Source organism: Chionomys nivalis, chromosome 13 (assembly GCF_950005125.1).
Source record: "Chionomys nivalis chromosome 13, mChiNiv1.1, whole genome shotgun sequence".
Lineage (NCBI taxonomy): Eukaryota > Metazoa > Chordata > Mammalia > Rodentia > Cricetidae > Chionomys > Chionomys nivalis.
Window position 1 is genome coordinate 7,580,636 of NC_080098.1, and position 19,428 is coordinate 7,600,063.

A 19,428-nucleotide genomic window follows, 5' to 3' on the forward strand; every position below is an offset into this window, starting at 1 on the left:
CAGGAGTTAAGGCTGCCTTTCACAATGCTGCTGAAGCCTGGATTGTTGTAGTGAGCAGGCAGTCACACCACAGGGACCTTTTCAAGGGGCTGCCGTCTGAATTTATAGACTTGACCTCACCATTCTTCTTTTAACAAAACATACAGGCTGGGAGCAGTCTTTCTATGGTGGTATTTGATCAGTTCCCCCTTCTTCCAATTGAGGGTCACGGAGTGACCAACCCACGGTCTGGGACAAGGACGCTCCACCATTCAGGCTCTTCAAAGGCTATTTGGGATGTGTCTCTTAGATTCTGTCCTCCCACACACAGATGTGCAGAAGGTACAGTCAGAAACAAAGCAGAAAGCAGATGACCCCCTGCTGTAACAGCTTTGGCAGTGCCTCACCCTGACTCCAGGTGCCCCCCACAGCCAATCCCGCAGCCGGTGCACCCCAACACTAACAACTGCTCACAAGATGTTTACTCCCCTGGTCACTCTGGAGGAGGTGTTGGGCTGACAATGATGAATTTATTAGTCATTTCAAACGAACAGTGAAATGACTTGGGCAGACACACTCTGGGCGCCACAGGCTGACGGCCAGCAATCCTTCCCTGGCTTTCTGCTCCGTGAGAACCCAGTAAGGGAGCCACACTACCAAAGGTGATGCACATTACCTTTATTAATAAAGGAAATAGATGTCTATAATTATGGAAATAATTCTGATGGTCCCATCCAGGGACTGGCTGCATCCCTAGAGGGTTCCCTGGGATTACAGAAACACAATTGAATATGGTAAAAATTACTTCATCTTCAATCTTTCAGAAAGTTTTCCCTAAAGAGGCCAAAGACCACCATTTCCTCCTCCCTCCTGCAATTCCAGAAACAACACAGGCACAATTCCTGCTATAATTTTTAGATAAAATGGTCAAAATTATAACTTTTAATTTTATAAGCTCCAAATTATGTGTAATGAGAAAAACAATTGACAAACACAGAATACGGAAAACTTTCCACCAACGGTCATGGGCACGTGTGCAGTTTACATAGGGAATCATGGTCAGTATTGAACTCAAGACCTCAGCAAAACAATTTTTGGCCAGATATTCATTACCTTGGATACGAAAAGTTAAAGGTCAAATTTTCAAGTTACTAAGTTCAATGTTACCACTTTCTTCCAAAAAATTTTTCATATGGGCTTAAATCTAAAAAAATTGAGGTTAAAGTATAAATATTTGCTATTTTGACTGAATGACTGCAGGGAAGCATGACATATATGACTTCGAACAAGACAAAATGGAAGAGCATCCCATTCCAGACTGAGATACGTAAGGCACGACAGCTTTCCTTCAGGATCCTTCTGTTTCTCCTACAGTCTTTAGATGGTATCGGGTCATTTGACGGGAAGTCAGTACAGCACCAGTGTGCACACGGACATGCCCTGGGGTCTGCATGTGTGGGCACTGCACATCACCAGCCTGCTAGCCCGCTGCCCCAGGGAGACCTATGTCCCATACCCGCTTCCACCAGAGCCAAGCTCTGGACTAAGATGAGCAGGAGCAACGGTATGGACTTGGATTCTGTTCTGTGTGGTCCAGCCAGAACACGTGAAGTTCTTAGGAAATAAAATAATAGTATGTAGATACAAGGCCATGAAAGTCTGTCTCGGGGCCAGAGGACAGACCAGCCATGGACTCACACTGGAAGAATCTGACGCGTCTGAAAACAGATTAACAAAATGTCTCAAAAATTAATAGAAAGAGGGAAACAAAAAAGAGAAAAGGAGAGGGAGGAAGGGAGGGAGGGAGGGAGGGAGGGAGGGAGGGAGGGAGGGAGGGAGGGAGGAGAGGAAAGAAGGGGATAAAACCTTTGGAAAATGTTAGCTAGCAAAAACACCTTCCTCAGACAGAAGTGTGAAATGCATGAAGTATGCAGGCAGACGCGGGAGTAGAACCCTGGGCCTCCTGACCCTTCCATCACGGCATATGCGTGAAGAATGCTGCCTCGGTACGGTTTCCAAGCACTTGTTAGAATATGCAAGATTAGTTCATCAGGATCATTGTAGACAAAAATATATCTTTCTGTAAAGGAGCAAGGTGGCAGGCAAGAGAAAAGTTTCTTTCTTGGGCAGATTCCCCACAGAAATACAAGATGAAACTATGGAGTTTTGGCAAGTCTTATGGACATGGCTGCAAAACGACCAGGAAGTTGTTGGTCAACTGGAGAGGAGTGGCTTGAAATGCAAGCCCATAGCTCCATCTGTGAAAACATCTTTGTGAGTCTGACGAGCTTGTGATCAGTCCTCACTAACACTGTGAAACTGAGTCACAAGGAACAGAGCTGAGGGTGGAGCAGGGATACGGCTTTAGAGCCAAGGTGGGCCCTCTTGGGTCCCTCACACACACAGGTATAGACTCTTAAATAAAATAGCACTTCCTTAAAAATCTGCCACCTAAGAACTGTTTATACATCATAGAAAAATAGCAATTTTATAAAAAGAAATATAGTTACTTTGTTACCATGGTCTATTTTAAACCAGCAATTATTTTTCATATAAAGAATATCTAAACATTCACACAGAGAGTAAAACCTAGGGAAGACTGAGTGCAAAGCAGAGCGTGGCATGTTTGCTTCAGTGCCAAGTGAATCGCTTCTGGGTGTGTTACAGCATGAGTGTGACCCCTCAGGAACACAAAGAAGCTGCTGATAGCAGTTACTTAAAGTTACCCTACGCTGCCAAAGATCGAGTAATAAAAATGGGTCATACATACTCACTCACATTCCTCTTAAACTGTATGTGTCCAAATACCACGCAGTTGCCCAGACCACACTTCTAAACATGAGCATGGGCTGGGCAGATGCGGCAGGGAACGGGTGACATTATGGTCCAATCAAAATCACCCACCGTATCTTCCATATTTGATTTTTCACATAAAACTGGATTAACACCAAGCTATTTACCCACTCGGCCTAATCCACCAGGAAGGGGAACTGATGTGAAGACTCTTCTCTAAATATAGGAGTTATGTATCCATGCTATAAAGACATGTGATGTCAGCACCCCAATGCTTTAGCTCCACAACAATTCTGTAGGGATGGTCGATTTCCCGCTGACAGGGAAGGAGGAGTTGAGACACTGAAAACCCACAGCTTCCAGCTTAGCCTGGACGAGACACCAGAGTTCACAGAGAACACTCTGTTAGCCATGGTGGTAGGGGCTACAGCAGCATCCGTCACACCCTCTCCACTCGGCTAGGATCATACGAATCTGCAAACAAGAAGGAAGGAAGGTCAGAGGGACATTCACCTGCCATGTTTTATGTTTAAGTTCTCCGACTCTACATAAATTGGAGAACAAAACTCACATGTATAGAAAACTGATTTTTAGACACTTCAGCAAATTTTGTTCACCAGGGAGTAAGAAACTATGGCTGAAACGTGTTTTCAAGGAATGTGCACAATCATTATCAAATAAACACAGACGAGCAAAGCTAAGTTATTTGGTATACTGACGGCCCTCCCTGGTGCTCATAGTACAATATAAATAATACACTCACCGGCCCTTCACCATCAGCAACGCCCTAGCCTAAGGCTGTTCTTTCTGCTGTTTTCTTTGTATGTGTTCCTGTGTGTGCACCCAAGTGTGCACAGAGACCAGAGTTGATATTGGAGGTCTTCCTCAATTGCTTTCCACTTTGTGCCCACGTTATTTTTAAGGTAATGTCTCTTGCTGAACCTGGAGCTCACTGGCCTGATCTCAGCATTGAGACTACAGGCATGCTGCTATGGCTGGCTCTTCTGTTGTGGAGATGTGAACTCTGACCCTTGCATGCCTATCCGTCCTTGAGAGGAAATGAAAGCATCTTTATGGACAAATCCTTTTCTTCCAGGCTTGGGGAACCTGAAATGCTCCGCCCAGCAGGCAGGACTGGGACGGTCTCTTGCCCATCAGCACACCTTCTAGGCCTTCCACAGCCTGCACTGGAAAATCTCACGTTGAGCTCTGGTGACCTGGATCTCCCAAATGGAGCAGGTACCGCGGGACAGTAAGCCCAGCTGCCACGGAATGGGAAACACGTGCTGCTGAGCGGAGCTCTGGAAGCCAGGCCCACCCGGTGCTTCCTGAGCTCAGAGCTCCTGTCTTAGCATTCTTAAATTTTTATAAAAAATGGTGGATAAATCTCTAAGAGTACAAGATAGCTATTAAAACATAGAGATTCCTCAAAACATAAAAGCAAAAGTGGAAGTCCTCTATAATTCAGCAATGTCACTACTGGGAAAGGAAATCAAAATGACCGCACATCCATGCTCTCTGTACTGTTTCTACAGAGAGGTATGAACCAAGAGGTGGGAACAACCCATGTGTCCGACAGCAGATGAACAAGTAAAGAAAATTTTTGTCTATACATAAATATACACACAGTGGAACATTATTCAGTCTCAAAAAGGGGGTGGGGATCTTGTCAGTTAAAATGACACATGATGAACTTTGGGGACATTGTGCTAAGCTGAGAAAGCACAACACTGCATGCCACACGTAGAATTTTTTTAAGTGGCGCCTGTATTCCAGGAGCTGGAGTTGGGGAAGGGAGGAGACAGTGGAGGAGTATAAACTGCAACTGTAAGATGCACAGGTGCCTGACGTCGGCACATCAGGGTGGATGCAGTGCACAGCGCACGGACTCTTGACTCCATCAAGAGGCGGCTGGATGGTGGATATGCTAATGAACTTGATCATCTGACTTAGCATACACTATATGGTCACTCACACACAATGTGCATCTTAAAGATGTACTTAATGTTAATACCTCAACAGGGATAGAGAAAAAGTAACAGCAAGGCTTACCATAGCCTAGACAGTGATTTGTAAAAGCCTGCAGGACAGCACAATTTTATAGAAAAACAATTAGGAAAGAAGGCTCCGAAATGCACCTGGAGAAAGATGTCATGTGAAGGGCCTCCTCTCACCGCCTGCAGCCAAAAGCCACACCACGTCCTGTCCCTGACTGGCACACACTTGCACGCCGGGCACTGTGCTGGAAGCACACTTCAGGTGCCACATGCTAGAGAGACAGATTGGCACTCAGGCAAGACACTCGAGTCTGCTCACATGACAGAGCACCCCAAGGCCACCTGGCTAAAGGAAGTAGAGTTCCCACAACTTAACACCTCTTGACCCTGCCCTTAGAAACACCATATGACCACACTAGAAGATAGTTATTGCTCAGTACTATATGTGGGGTTCAAGGTATGCTGATTCTGAGAATACAGTGGAGCTGCTAATGACGGAGAATATGAAGCGCCTCACCCCTAACAAGGGAGAGGGAGGCCTGGGAGGGACCAAGGCTCAGATCACACAGGCACTAGGCACTAAACTGCTCCCTTCAGTTTCTGGTACACAATGTACTGGTATCCTAAGACCCACAGTTGATGCTAAGGACTCAATGGAGTCATGGAAAGAATTCTCTAGAACAATAAGTTCTTTAGCTCATAGACAGTCTAGGTCCAACAAAAACAGTGTGGGCCATGTAATGTTATTTTACGGTTTCTGATAACCACATTTAAACAAAAAGAAACAGGTGAAATTATCTTTAATAACATACTTTATTTCACCAAATATACCTAAAATATATTATATTAATCATTCTAGAATATTATCGTTCAACATGTAACATTTCAGTGTAAAAGTATTAAGGTATTTCAGGTTCTTCCGTATGGAGACTTTGAAAGCTCGGTGTGTATTTTATATCTCTACAACTGTCTATAACTTCAGTTTCAGAGGATCTGATGCCCTCTTCTGGCCTCTGTAGGCAGACGGATATCCGTGAGTGGAAGCCAGTCTTTCTACAAAGACAGACCTCATCTCAAAACAACAATAAAAAGTAAAATAATGAGCTGACAAAGAGCCATCGGCAGGGCCACTGGCAGAAAACAAGCGCACAAACGTTCTGGACCCAGCATGTGGCCCTGCGATGCTGCAGCCAGGCTGGAGCGCTCCATCCTCAGAAGCTGCTAAAGGACAATTTCATGTAATCTGTTCTTAGCCAACTAAAACAATAATATAATCATTCAGAATACAGGACAAGATCTTGATTCTTAATTGAGAAAGCTTCTGGGTAAACTCATTTTTTAAAAATGAGTTTGATTGATTTTTCATGTATTTATTATTCTTGTGCATGTCTGCAGACCCCTGACTCTATGAGCTGGGTTCTCTCCTGGCTTTTACCTGGGGCTCAAAGATGCATGTAGCCCTGACTGGCCTTCAAGCCTTCAAGTTCTTTCCACATCAGTGCCCTAGGTGCTGGGACGGCAAGTGTGTGCCACCACCCTTGCAGGAAGGATGTCTCTATGGAACCGTTGCCAGCATTGAGCCTAGGATACCCAGGAACTAGTCATGCTAGTCATGGTCACATGGCCGCAAACTGACACCAAGCACCCACCCTCCAGCCCAACTCCTCACCTGCACACCACAAGTCCTGATCAGACAGCTTCTTCCTTAGCACTTCCGGATGCCCATTTTCTTCTTGCGGGATGACACCCTGAGAGACATGACTCTTGGTGGCCTTTAGTTGGTCGGGCTCCTCTGTGGAGTCCACACTCCTGGAGCTCAGACACCTCATCCGAGACAAGGAGCTGATCTCCCTCATTCTCACCAAGCGATCTGCATCTGCCCTCCTTGGGGGCGATCCCAGTTTCTCCTGCAAACTCTCGATCACTTTGGAAGGGCTTCGGAGCCTCCTTTCGGAGCCTGTGGCACCTGCAGTCTTCTCCATGAAATGGAACAGAGTGGACTTGAAGGGTGCCTTTGCCTCCTCGTCCTTTTTCTCAGGCTCAGGACTGGTGGCCTGGCTTCCCGGGAACCCATCTACATCTGAGCACACAGAAGCCTGGGGGGCCCTTTCCCCTACAAAGAGGGGACTCTCAGTCCAGCCACACTTTCTCCTGCCATAGAAGGCGTCAGTGCTCACAGAGGAGCCCCCGGATGGTGCCAAGTTGGGAGATGAGTCCTCTCTGGACGACTCTGGGCTGCAGGCACTTGCACCACGCTCAGGGAGCTGCCTCTGTCCTCCTCTCCCGGCACCTGGCAGGAGGGACTCCACAGCCACTTCAATGCCCAGGATCCTCTCTGCCCTCTCCTGCAGAGACTCACTTGGGGGGACTTCCACTGTACTCTCTATACTCAGAGGTTCTGGTTTGGAAACTCTCTGCTCCTGTCCCAGTGGGAGCCCCAAAGACCACAAGTCTGGGGTTGAGAGGCCTCGGGATTTATCAGTGAGAGGCAGGAGGACCTCCGTGTCTCTTTCCTCACCAGTATTCACCTTTGGAGGGGTCTCTCTGTCCAGCTGCACGGACCCTAAAGCATCACTGACTTTGGTGAGTTCTTGACTTCCTCTCAGTTCTGCCAGATAGAAAAAGGGGGCTGTTTCTGTGTCACTGGGAGCCATCCTGCTTAGAGGACTCACGCTAATATCCCGCTCACACACCCCATTCGGAACCTCCCGGCTTCGCTGCTCTGCAACCAGGCTTTCATCCGCCCACTGGACAAGCACGCCTCTGCTGTCTTCCTCCCGTGACCGGCCCAGGGACTGAGGATGGGCACTTGGGGAGCCAGGTTTTGGTTCCTCTCTCCAGCTCTCTGCCTGGAACCCTGCCTCGAGCGGTGCTGCAGGCTGCGGCTCTGCTCTCTTTGCCTGGATGGTTTCACGGTGGCTCCGGGTCTTGGCTCTGGAGTGAGCACTGTCCTGGGGCTGTTCGGCCTCGCTGCCCTCATCACTGCTCCCACCGCTAGCACCATGGCTTTCTTCCTCTTCCTGAAGCTCCTTGTTAAAGCTTTCTAACTGACTTATCAGATCCCAGGGCCTGCGGCTAACTGGTTTCAAGAGAAACTGACCGAAGAGCTGTGTGCTGTTGCACTGGCCTGCTGTAGGCTCCCCCTTCACCACCTCTGGCTTGGGTGCAGGGCTGGCCCTAGGGGGCTGACCAGAGGCCCCTTTTGGCACAGATGCCTGGTTTGAGGCTGAGGAAGTCCTTGAGAAAGCACTGTTTCGAGATGGGCTGAGGGACATCTGGCCTCGGAGGTGAGGTCCACTGGGCTTCTGATTTTGGTCACTAGATGCTGAGGCTGCATGCACATGTACTTCGGAAGCAGTGGGCTCTGGGCATGTTGGGGTCAGGGCTGCATTGCCGGGCTCTCCCGGTTTTATGGCAAGGGGGAGAAGTGAGCTTTTGGTGTCTTCAGGGAAACTGGTTTGGGTCTGCTGATCTCTGCACTGGTAGCCTGGCCATGAGCCAGGAGGCTGGAGCTGGCTGGGTTTGGTGAGGTGGAGGATTCTGAGGTCATCAGTTTGACTCAAGTCTTCTGGTTCCCCCAGACCTTGCCTTGGGGATGTTCTTCTCCAAGCCATGTTTCCCATGAGGGCTTGCAGCTCCAGGTCGGTGGAAGACATACTCAACAGACTCTGCTCTTCCAGGGCTGCACCCTGACACAGTCTATGCGTCTTATCGGCCCCCAGCTTCAAGTCATTGTTGTTCGTATCCGTATCTGGCAGAAGTGACTCAGATTTAACTGGGACAGAAACCAAACAAAATATGGTTGCGTTGGTTTTCTTCTTTGAACTTTTCTTGGTCTGAATCCCAGTTTCAAACTTTCTGAGCTTAGTGTAGCTTTTGCAGGTACCCTCACTCTGTGGCTGTGGGGAGGAGGCATGACTTTCTGCCGGACTGTCTCTTACATCAGCCCCTACTTCTCTCATGACACGCTCTTCTGCTTGGCTGGGGAAACCTCCATGTTCAGCGTCCATGGGGACATGGCCATGCAGCCACCGTGGACTGGAGCGGGCAAAAGCTGAGCCCTGCTCACTGACTGACAGGGGTGCTGGCTCCTGGGCAGCGAGGCGAGAGCTGTAGGGTCTGTCGTCAAGCTTCACCCCCTCGTAGAGTTCCGGGGGCTGAGCGAGCTTGATGTGTCGGATCCGCGGGTCGTCAAATGGGATGTACTGAACAGAAGCCCCTTGGGTGGCAACATAGGGGTGTGGAGGACGACCTTGAGGGGGAGAGCCAGGCGTGGCACTGTAGAGGTTCCTAGCTGCAAGGGAGCCAGAAGGAAGTGGACAACTGGCCTCAGCCTTCTCAGGCAGTTGCTGCTGTTGACTCTGGCTGCTGCTCAGATGCCTGGGCACGGGATCTTCAAGGTAGGGGTTGGGAATGTGCTGGGGGGGTGACTTGTATGAAGGGGGAGGCACATACACTGGAGGCTCCAAGCCAGTATCCAGCATACCCAGCTCATGCCTGGAATCCTTACTTCTTGCTGGGTAGGAGCCACGTGGCTCCCTGTGCTGGGGGTCCTGAAATCCGTCTTCTCCCTTGGGCTGTGGCTGAGAGTGGTGACACTGGGTCTTAAGGGGTTTCCCGAACTTAGGCCTGGGAAAAGGGCCTGAAGAATTAGACTTCTCAAGGTTCTTCGTGGGTTCCAAAGGTGGTGGGCAGCTGGGAGCGTATGGTGGTGCTTTGGGGATACCTGTTAAGTGCCCATCACGCAGCGGAACAGAAATTTCTGTGAAACTCAGGCTCTCAGGAGAAAGAACTCGAGGCAATGACTGGGATTTTTTTTTGCTCTGAGATATGGGCATGTGGTCTCCTTGAACGAACTGGTACAGATCCCGGAACATTTTCTCTCTCTCACCATCAGACACTTGCCTCCCTAACTTCCTTGGCTGCTGCCAGGTTTCTGGGCACACATTATGCCACTTGGCAGGAGCTGGCATCCGTAGCTCTTCTTCCCATACGGCCTTTCTCATCACATGCTCTGTCCTTCCTGCGACTTCCCATGGACCCTCTCTCACATGGATGGGTAGACTGTGCGCCTGAGCCATTCCTCTGATTTCCACGTCTTCTCGGTCCCTGGAACCCTCCTGCCTTCCTCTGCTCCTGTAGGTGTGGTCGCTACCAATACGGGGCTGAGAGGACCATGCTAAAGAGGGTTGATTTAAAAACCTGAAAAACAGAGAGGCAGATGTTATGTGAGGCAAAACACACCCTTGTCGACTTCAATGATGGATACTGAAGGTCAGGCTTGGGTTACCCCCACCTTTGAAAAACTGGTCCCTGCAGTAGTTTGAATAAGGCCCCCATAGGCTTAGTCACCAAGGAGTGGGACTATGTGAAATGATTAGAAGGATTAGGAGGTGTGGCCTTGGTAGAGGAAGTGTGTCACTGGGGGTGAGCTTTGAGGTTTCAAAAGCCCATGAGTAGCCCAGAGTCTCTCTCTGCCTACGGATCAGGATGTAGCTCTCAGCTACTGCTCCAGTGCCAACTTGCCAGCATGCTCCCTGCCATAATGATGATGGAATAAACCTCTGAAACTGTAAGCCAGCCCCCAATTAAATGCTTTCTTTTGTAAGAGTCCTGGTGTCTCTTCACAGCAAAAGGACAGTGATTAGGACAGTCCCCAGTCATAGGACTTTGTCAACTGTAAGCAGGTCTCACCAGTCATGGTTGGAGGATAACCTGTGTGTTGTCACCAAGGTTCAAGTGGCAGCAGCAAGCTATCCACAGGAACACCAGGGATTCTGGCTGTACTAGAGAGGACACAAATCTCACAGCTTCTGAACCCTTGGATTAAAGGAGCACCCCAGAGGAGCAGCCTAGGTCACTTGCAGTGCAGGCCAGGCATAGCCCAGATCAACTGGGCAATCTGAGGAGTCTGCTCTTCAAAGCACTGCACTACAGCACATAAGAGAACCACTGAGGGACACCTACGAGTGAGTCCCAGGGTACCTTTCCTGTTTAGCTCAGTGCTACTGGATAAGATACCATACTATACATGGGTTATGTATACTGTCCTCTCAGCCCCGTATTGGTAACAACCACAACTACAGGAGGAGAGGAAGGCAGGAGGGTTCCAGAGACCAAGAAGACGTGGAAATCAGAGGAATGGCATCACCACAGGGTGATGATACTGTAGTCTTGGGAACTTACTTTGCCAGGATTGCACATTTGAATCCAGGGGATTTTAAAATCCTAGTGCCCAGGAGTATCTTAGTATATTATGGAATACTGTTTATACAAAGAAATAAAAGGAGAAAGCCCAGGCGATTGGCCACTGTGTTCTGTTTTATTCATTAGAGTTTTTCTATTGCTGTTTTGATTATTAATTTGTTGGTTCAAGGTCTCAGGTAGCACAGGCTGGCCTTGAATGCCCAATCCTTATGCCTCTTCCTCCCAAGTGCTAGGATTACACCAAGTCCACTAGCACTTGATGTAAGTCTCAGTTCATTGAGAATAAATTCTTACAAAAGGAATGAGTAGATCCTGGAACACGCTGTCAAATCCACCTTAGATAAGCCACCCACTCCAATTTATAGTCGCCCTTGTATGTAGAGGACAGACAGGCTTGCAGAACTGTCTTGGCTCGGCTTATAATCACTTTTTTCCTCATAAGATAAGTGAAATCAACTTCTCACTATTTTAACTTCCATCCCGCCCCCCACACCACCATGTGCTCTTCCACCCCTTGTCTGGAGGTGTAGCTGCAGAGTGATGACCTGAAAGCCACCAGTTCTGCGTGACCACAGCACACCAGCACATAAAGGTCTGGGAACGGACCGGGCAGAACGTAGCTGCTATGCACAGGGTCCTTGGTGAAGTTATATGTTACTCTGGTCACTGCTGTTCTTCCTTTCAAGTTATTGATTTCCCTCAAAGACAGAGTCGGCGTCCAAACAACAGGTGGAACAGCCGCTGTCTGCAAACCTTCATCAGTGCTGGAGGCCGAGTGCCTCGCTGAGAGGTCTACTGCTTCTGTGCTTGCTGCTTGGATAAGCCGTCAATCTTTTCGCTGCCGTCTCAAGTTTTTCTCATTAGCTTCTGAATCCTCAGCAGAGAACTGCCTGGATTAGGGTCTATAAGACTCGTCACTCTGGAAGCCATTGCCAGTGGTTTCCTTGAACACCACCTACCCACGCAGGTAAGCCAGCCTGGTAGTTCTAGAGCGTGCAGGAGACAGCCAGTTCAGTCCAGTGACCCTGACTGGAGGGCAGCAGTCTCACTTCTGGCAGCGAGTAGGTTCTGTCTCCTACCACTCTCATGCCTCGGTGGTCTGACCACTTTATATGGGGCTTGCTGACTTTTTGGAGGAAGTCACAGTGTGGCTCTGGCTTCATGGTGAGCAGGCTTAGGGAGGAAGCTGAAAACCCAAGGTGCTGTTTATGCATGCATATGCCATGACCATGACCAGAAAACAGACAAAAATGACATAAACAGGGTGAGAATATCAACAGACTGTGACAGTTTTCTGCTCAGTGCAGAAAAAATGCTATCATCTTCACTTTGTCAAAAGTAATCAAAATCACCGAGTATCCCGGGTTAAATTCCAAGTTACAGAAAATCCAGATCCATCTGGGCTATTTAAAACAAACTAATTTCTTTTTATAATTTTATTTATGTGTACATTTACTTTGTGCATGCATGCCAATAGTACAAGTGTCCACGGGACAGAAAAGGATGTTGGATCCCCTGGAGCAAGGCAATTGTGAGTAGCTTAATATGACTGCTAGGAACAGATTTAGGTCACGGGTGCTCTGACTGTGGAACCATCTCCCAGCCCCATAAATAATCTATTTTAAATATCAGTCCATATGATACAGAAAACTGTGATGCATTCCTAGACATAGCAGTGCACACCTAGAACCCCAACACTTGGAAGTTTCAGGTAAGATATAACTACATAGTGAGACCCTGCCTCAAAACACCAAACAAGGGGCAGGAGACGTCTCAGTAAGAAAAGGTGCTTGCTGCCAAGCTTGATGGCCTAAGTTCCATTCCTAAAACCCACATGGTGGAAACAAAGTTCCAACTCCTGAAGGTTGGACTCAATTGCACACACAACCCCCCCCCACATGCACGCGTACACACTCACACATACACACACAACAGTAGAACCCACACAGGGCATGTTCTGTAAGATCTCCTTCAGACAAATCACCATAAGCAGATTCTCATGAGTCAAGTGCTGCCTCACCGCACTTTCAAAGCCACAGGGATGTTCACTAACGCTTTTGAAAACAGACAAGGAAAGATCAAATTTCTCTTTAAAAAAAAAAACCAAGAAACTAAAGATTTAACACAGACATTGTTGACAATGGACTCGACACAAGCGTGCTGGGCACACTGCTACAGGGTGGGAGAGAGCTGAAATGGTGCATTGTGAGTCCAGGTGACACCTGCATACACACACACACACACACACACACACACACACACACACGGGGCTACGCCGAGTTCCCAGAGGACAGGATGGGGAGGAGGCAGAGCAAGCCTTGCTATTACCCTGGCATTATCGTGAGCCAGAGTGATTAAGCCCACAGCGTAACTGATAAACTGCCTGGGAAGTATCTGAAATACAAACATTAGAAAAATAACACATCTCAAGGAAATCAGCAGACCTACTCCCTGGTTCCATAAGGTAATTAAGAGAAAAGTTAGGAGGAATCTGTGCTCCATCACATGACTCTTTTTTCAACCAGAGAAAAGACTGGGTTTTTTTGTTGTTGTTGTTTGTTTGTTTTTAAAATTTTTACCTTGTTGTTTTCTGCAGTGTCTAGGATCAGACCTACAGTGTTACACATGCAGGCCAGCACTGAGCCTGAGCCCTGCCCCGTCATGTAAGATGTTTTATTCTGTGTGACTGTGTTGGGGGGATGCACATGGAACAGGGCATATGTGAGAGTCACTTTTCTCCCTCTACCATGTATGTGTCTGGGCATAAACTCAAGTCACTGGGCTTGGTGACAGGGATCTCTACCCTTGACCCACTGAGTCATCTTGCTGGGGCACCCTGCCTTCTTTAAAAGCAAGTCTAGAGGTTAGGAAGACAACCTGGCATCTAGGTAAAGCTCGGGCTGAGTGAGCACTAGGACTAGTCACACACATAATTCAGGATGGGTGTGGCAGCCCACCTGCAACCCCACAGGTTGGGAGGCAGAGGCAGGAATGCACAGGGCAAGCTGGCTATCAAACTAGAGAGTCAGCGGGCTCTGAGTTCACAGGGAGACTGGCCTCGATCTGCATGGTTAAGAGCAATCAAGGATGACACATGATATCACCCTTTAGCTTCTCCACACACATGTATATGCACCCTCATACACATGCCCCCAAATACATACACACATTCACACACACCACATACACAAGCTAAAAACAAAAGGATAAGTCTAGTACTCAGAATGGAAAGCACTGTTTTAACTGTTGTCACATGCTCTGACAGGATTATCTCCTCGGTGCATTCCAGGGTCTTTATGACTAACTTGTGACCATCTGGGCACAGGATGTATGTGTGGTCTAGTAAAACGGCCAAGAAGCAGAGTGCGGCCTGCAGACAGACCTGGGGCTCTGTGCAAAGGGAAACACAGGTACTGCAGTCACTTCTCCCTGCTTCATCAACATTGTCCTGAACCTGGTCATTTCATGGGGTGACCAAGGTCCTGTCAGCTGTCCTTCCACGTGGAGGTCAGGGTGGGGATGCGGGGTCCTGAAGTCATACATATGTCTCCTGGATCAGTGGCTTCTTCTTGGTTTCCAAGTGTGCAGCCTGGTAGATGCTTTCTGTTGTAATCACCTGGGTGCTCTGGACAAGGATGGCTGTGGCCACAGCCTAGTCCTTCCCAAGGGATCAGTGGTTTGTAGCTCTATGGATAAGCTAAACATAAAGGCTATCGGTTACCAGCACCTTCTACGCCTTCCCTAAACTGTAGTGGCAGGAGGCATGGCATCTCTTTACAGTCGTTCACACTTACCAGCCCAGCGTTAGATGCTCAACAGGCTTCTGCAGCAGGTCCACCATCTTCCCTGTGGAATCTGTTGCAGGCCTGGAAGCCCATTATTCCATTTTTCGGCATGTAAACATTCAGTATACCACACTAAACATCCCTCTGATACAAAAGAGCAAATGGAAAGAAGAAACAGGAAGTGGGAGTAGACCAAGACAAAGGAAGTATGAGGCTAGCATGAGACAAGATAAAGATATAGAGGCTAGCATGAAACAAGATAAAGCTGCTCGACAGACCAGCAGCACCACACTTCCCAGCCAGTGTGCCTGGGAGGCTGCAGGGGCAGCGGTCTACCAGGAAATGCTACCACTGACTCCATATCACTGAGCCCGCTTTTCACAATGTCACCAACAGCTGCTATCACAGAGTACCTGATGGTATTTTCAAGAATTTATTGTTTTTTAACTGTATATATTTGGACTTTGAAAAGATGCTTAATGGAGACATTAAATGAGGAGTGAGGGAAATCTACTCAGGGACTCAGGTAGTCAGTGTGCATGCACAGTGGCAACTTTGGGAAACACAGGTTGCTAATACCTACACAAAAGCCTATGAAGTCAGTGAGCAGCATCAGACTGTGGAGTCCTGCACAGGGGCCTGGGCTCCACCAACAGAAGCTCATACTTGGAAGAAAACGGGCATGTGGAAGCCATCCCTGTAACGATGCTGTAGGGCCACAATGTCTCTTCCACGCTGAGCTAGCCCTGGGCTTCAGCTGCTCCCACATGAATGCCAAGATTTTTCTGAATCACCTCACTGCCTACTGGTGCAGTAACAAGGAAAGGGCAATCTTGGGCCAGCGTGATGGCTCAGTGGGTAAAGATACTTGCTGCTGAGCCTAGCCACCTGACTTGGTGCCTGGGACCCCACATGGTGGAGGAACGGAACTGACAGGCTATTCTGACTTCCACTCATATGCCATGACATGCAGTGTTGAGACACTACAAATAAACATATTTAATATAGGAAGATAGAGGAGCAGTAGGGAGACAGGAAAACATTCACAAAAAGGACCTAAGACCTGAGTGGCAGCAAAATAAAAACAATTTGGAGGGGCAAGCCACCAGGGCCCAATGGCTGCCATGCAGGGTGGGCTTCAGTGCACATGTGTCCAGGGCACAGTGGCTGCCGTGTAGGGTGGGCTTCAGTGCACATGCATCCAGGGGTCAGTGGCTGCTGTGCAGGGTGGGCTTCAGTGCACATGCGTCCAGGGGCCAGTGGCTGCTGTGCAGGGTGGGCTTCAGTGCACATGCGTTACATATGTCATCTTTGAGGAAAACCCTTCATGAGAACGCACGCGAGACGAGAGCCTGTTCCACACATGCCCCACCTCCAAGTCATGTCAGATGTTCATAGGAGTCCCCCTCATCTTACTGGTTAAGTGATGAGGTCATACTGATGACATTGGAGTGAGCGGGAAGGAGACATTTTTCAGACTCTCTAATTCTAGAGGCAGCTGTCCTGTGAGGACCTGTGTCTAGGCTCCTGTGCCCACAGGCATGCTAATGGCAGATCACCTTCTCACTCTCGGGGAGAAATAAACCCCACAGTATAACCAGCCTCAGGGCATCTTTTCAGGGAGAGAGAGGCACCAGAGCATTGACTCCCCAGTCACACCAGCAAGGAACTAGCAGGGCAGAGGCTGTTCCCTCGTGTGGCGTGGCCTTTCACATCTGGTGCTGGTAGTAGCACCCAAAGCAACGTTTACTGGCACCTTTCTGACTTAGCTTTAGGGAGGTGATCAGCCAGGAAACGTGAACCAAGATGACGATGCCAGGAGTGTGAGCACTTCCACCCTGGCTTAGAAGGGCAGCATGGGTTTTAAGTGTCAACAGCACAACTTGCTGACTGTGCACACCTCCTGCTGAGTCCTTAACCTCCCTATCTCCAATACCTCACTTCTACAGTAGGGTCAATAACAATTCTGCCTTCGGGAGTTTGTTGGGAGAGAAATGGTGAAATAATGCAAAATGCTTCGCATGGTACTGAACATGGAGAATATTGTTTTTGCAATTGCTAACAAGTTATGACAAGTTCTTGGTGGGCAGGAAATGTCAACACTTTCTTCCCATCCAAGGGAAAGGGGCACAGGCAAGCACAGAGGAAAGCAGAAAATTGGAAAGCCTGTCAAGACGCGATGGCTATTTGAGTACACATTTTCTTTCTTCTAGGCTGTATTCCACAGACTCGACAATAGCAGGAACTGATGATCCCGCTGAGTGTCCTAACACGATGCTGTCCCTCCCAGCACAGCTGCTCGCTAAGGAAGAAGCTACACCCATTTCCACAGGACAATGCAGAACAGACCAGTGTTTGGTTTATTAAAACAAAACAGGAAGGGCAGCATCCACCCATCTGCTCCCATGCACATCTAACAGGTAAGGCAGACTATTCTAGGGTATCCTACTTCCTCTAATGGGAACTAATTCATTTTTATCAAGTTAAACTTTCTTGACCGGTTCAGTCTGCCCAGTGCCACTGAAGCCATGAAAGAACATGCTAAGCTAGCTTCTCACTTCCCACTCCCATTTAGACCAGCCCCCTTGCTTCCATGAATTTGATCACTCAAACCATGTGTCTGGCCCACTGCTCTCTAGCAGCTGAGCTTACAGAAGGCGGCATAGGGAAGCAAGCACTGGAGATGCTCACACAGACCTGAGGGACATCCCAGAAGCCACCTATGGCCACTACTGAGCTGCATGCATGGGTTTTTCTTTGCTTCTCCTAAAGGATTTAGTACATTCCTCGTGGGGGCAAAGCAATGATGCACAGGGATCCACTCAGCTCTTGCTCAGCCTCCTGTTTCCTGCTTAGACTGTCCAGTGGATTCCCTACCTCTCAGACTCAATCAGATCTCTAGCTAAAGACAAGTCTTGCCATGGACAAGCCTTTTGGTGATGCCACGGCTGCCAAGACACAGGAAGGTCTCTGGAAGTCCTTCCTCACCACTATGCTTCTGTTCCGAGGAGCTACCTGGCCTCCTGCTGAAGCAAACTCTGCAGGAGAAGGCAATGTGGTATACTGAGCAGGAGACACTGGGGACCCAGGTGCGCCGGAACAAGAACAAGTGCCTTGGAGGAGAGGGAAGGAGAGGCCTGGGGCTTTGCTTGCTCAGGAATCTGCATCATCTCCTATGACGAGGCCAAGACACAGTACCCTGTGCTAAAGATATAAACCAAGCCCCAAAGATAAATAAAGTGTGTGGGCTTAGAACTGTGGAAAGAGAAAGAGATACAGAAACTGATGTCAAATTTAAGCATTTACACACTCTTTTTTTAGAAAACCATTATAAATAGGGTATGATTTGAGAGAAGTTGAAAAAAAAAAAACAACCAAATGAACTGTTTACCATAGCCAGTAGCACCGTTGAGAAGGGATGTTTATCCACCTGATATAAACCACCCAGGATGAGAGCCTGGAGCCATCACATCAGAGGCTCCTCAGCTTCTCAGTCTCTAATTAGTCATGATGCTGCTACTGATGGATAATTACAAGTTAGCCCCAAAGTTAACTGACAAGACCAGAAGAAAAATACAACCCGGATTCCCTGGGTGAGGCAGAGCAGAGCCTATTGTGGTGACTTCCAGATCCGAGCCTCAGTGCTGCTGAGTTACTTTACAGCTTCCTCTGATTATGCCAGCCCACAGGAAGCACATTAAGGAAGCCCGTGAAGGCTGATAAAGCTCTCCACATATTTTAATGGGAGCTAAGGATCAACCTCACGAGAAGCATGCAGCTCCCTCCACAGAGTCTCATCTACTTTCTCTGCGTGTTCATGTGCGTGCACTCATACATGCATGTGCTCATATGTGTGGACTGTATGTGTGCTTATATGTGTGTACTTGTGTGTGTGTGTGCTCATGTGTTCTCATGCACATGTATGCTTGCATACTGTACCATGTTTGTGCTCACATGTGTATGTTTCTGCACATGTGTGGTCATTCATATGGGTGATGGCAAGCAAGCGTTGGATGTGGCCTGTTGATTTTTCTGTCCTGTTTAAGTGACTTCCATGTGGAAACTGCTGCCAGTTTCACAGACAGTCTAAGGCCACTGGGGGACCCTAAGCCTCCAGGCCAGCTCTCTGAGGCAGGTGCTGATGTAAACAGGGAAAGGCCAGGCTTGTGAAGAGTGGTGGGTGCTCGTGTCTTGGCTGTGCTCTCACTTTCTCACCACTCGTGACAGAATGTTTGACAATAGCCACTTGAAAGCCAAAGAGCTCTCCCAGGTTAGCATTTCATCGTGGGGAAGGCACGAGAGCATTTAGAGTGGCAGCAGGGGCATGAGGTGGCTTGCTCTGATCTCAGAGGCTGACCAGGAAGCAGAGACTCCAGGCTAGAAGCATCAAAATGTAATTCCCAAGGCCCTCTCGAATATGGGATTCCCCTCCGTATGCTGTGAATAAGTTTTATTACTATTGCTTTTTTTTTTTTTTTTTTTGAGACAGGGTTTCTCTGTGGTTTTGGAGCCTGTCCTGGAACTAGCTCTTGTAGACCAGGCTGGTCTCGAACTCACAGAGATCCGCCTGCCTCTGCCTCCCAAGTGCTGGGATTAAAGGCGTGCGCCACCACGCCTGGCTTAATAAAGAAGCTGCTTCGGCCTATGGTAGGACAGAATATAGCCAG

The 19,428-nt window shown here is 48.4% G+C and overlaps 1 protein-coding gene across 4 annotated transcripts in view; it reads right to left on the reverse strand.

The window, feature by feature from the left end:
- Window positions 1–648: 648 nt before the first annotated feature.
- Jcad (junctional cadherin 5 associated) overlaps window positions 649–19,428 on the reverse strand; it is a 37,867-nt gene continuing 19,087 nt past the window's right edge. For all 4 annotated transcript variants that reach the window (XM_057787633.1, XM_057787635.1, XM_057787632.1 and 1 more), the window contains 2 exons: window positions 6,439–9,971; window positions 649–3,246 (listed from right to left, as the gene is read on the reverse strand). In XM_057787633.1, the coding sequence (XP_057643616.1) occupies window positions 3,212–3,246; window positions 6,439–9,971 (3,568 nt within the window). In that variant the 3' untranslated portion in view covers window positions 649–3,211. The remainder of the gene's footprint in view (window positions 3,247–6,438; window positions 9,972–19,428) is intronic.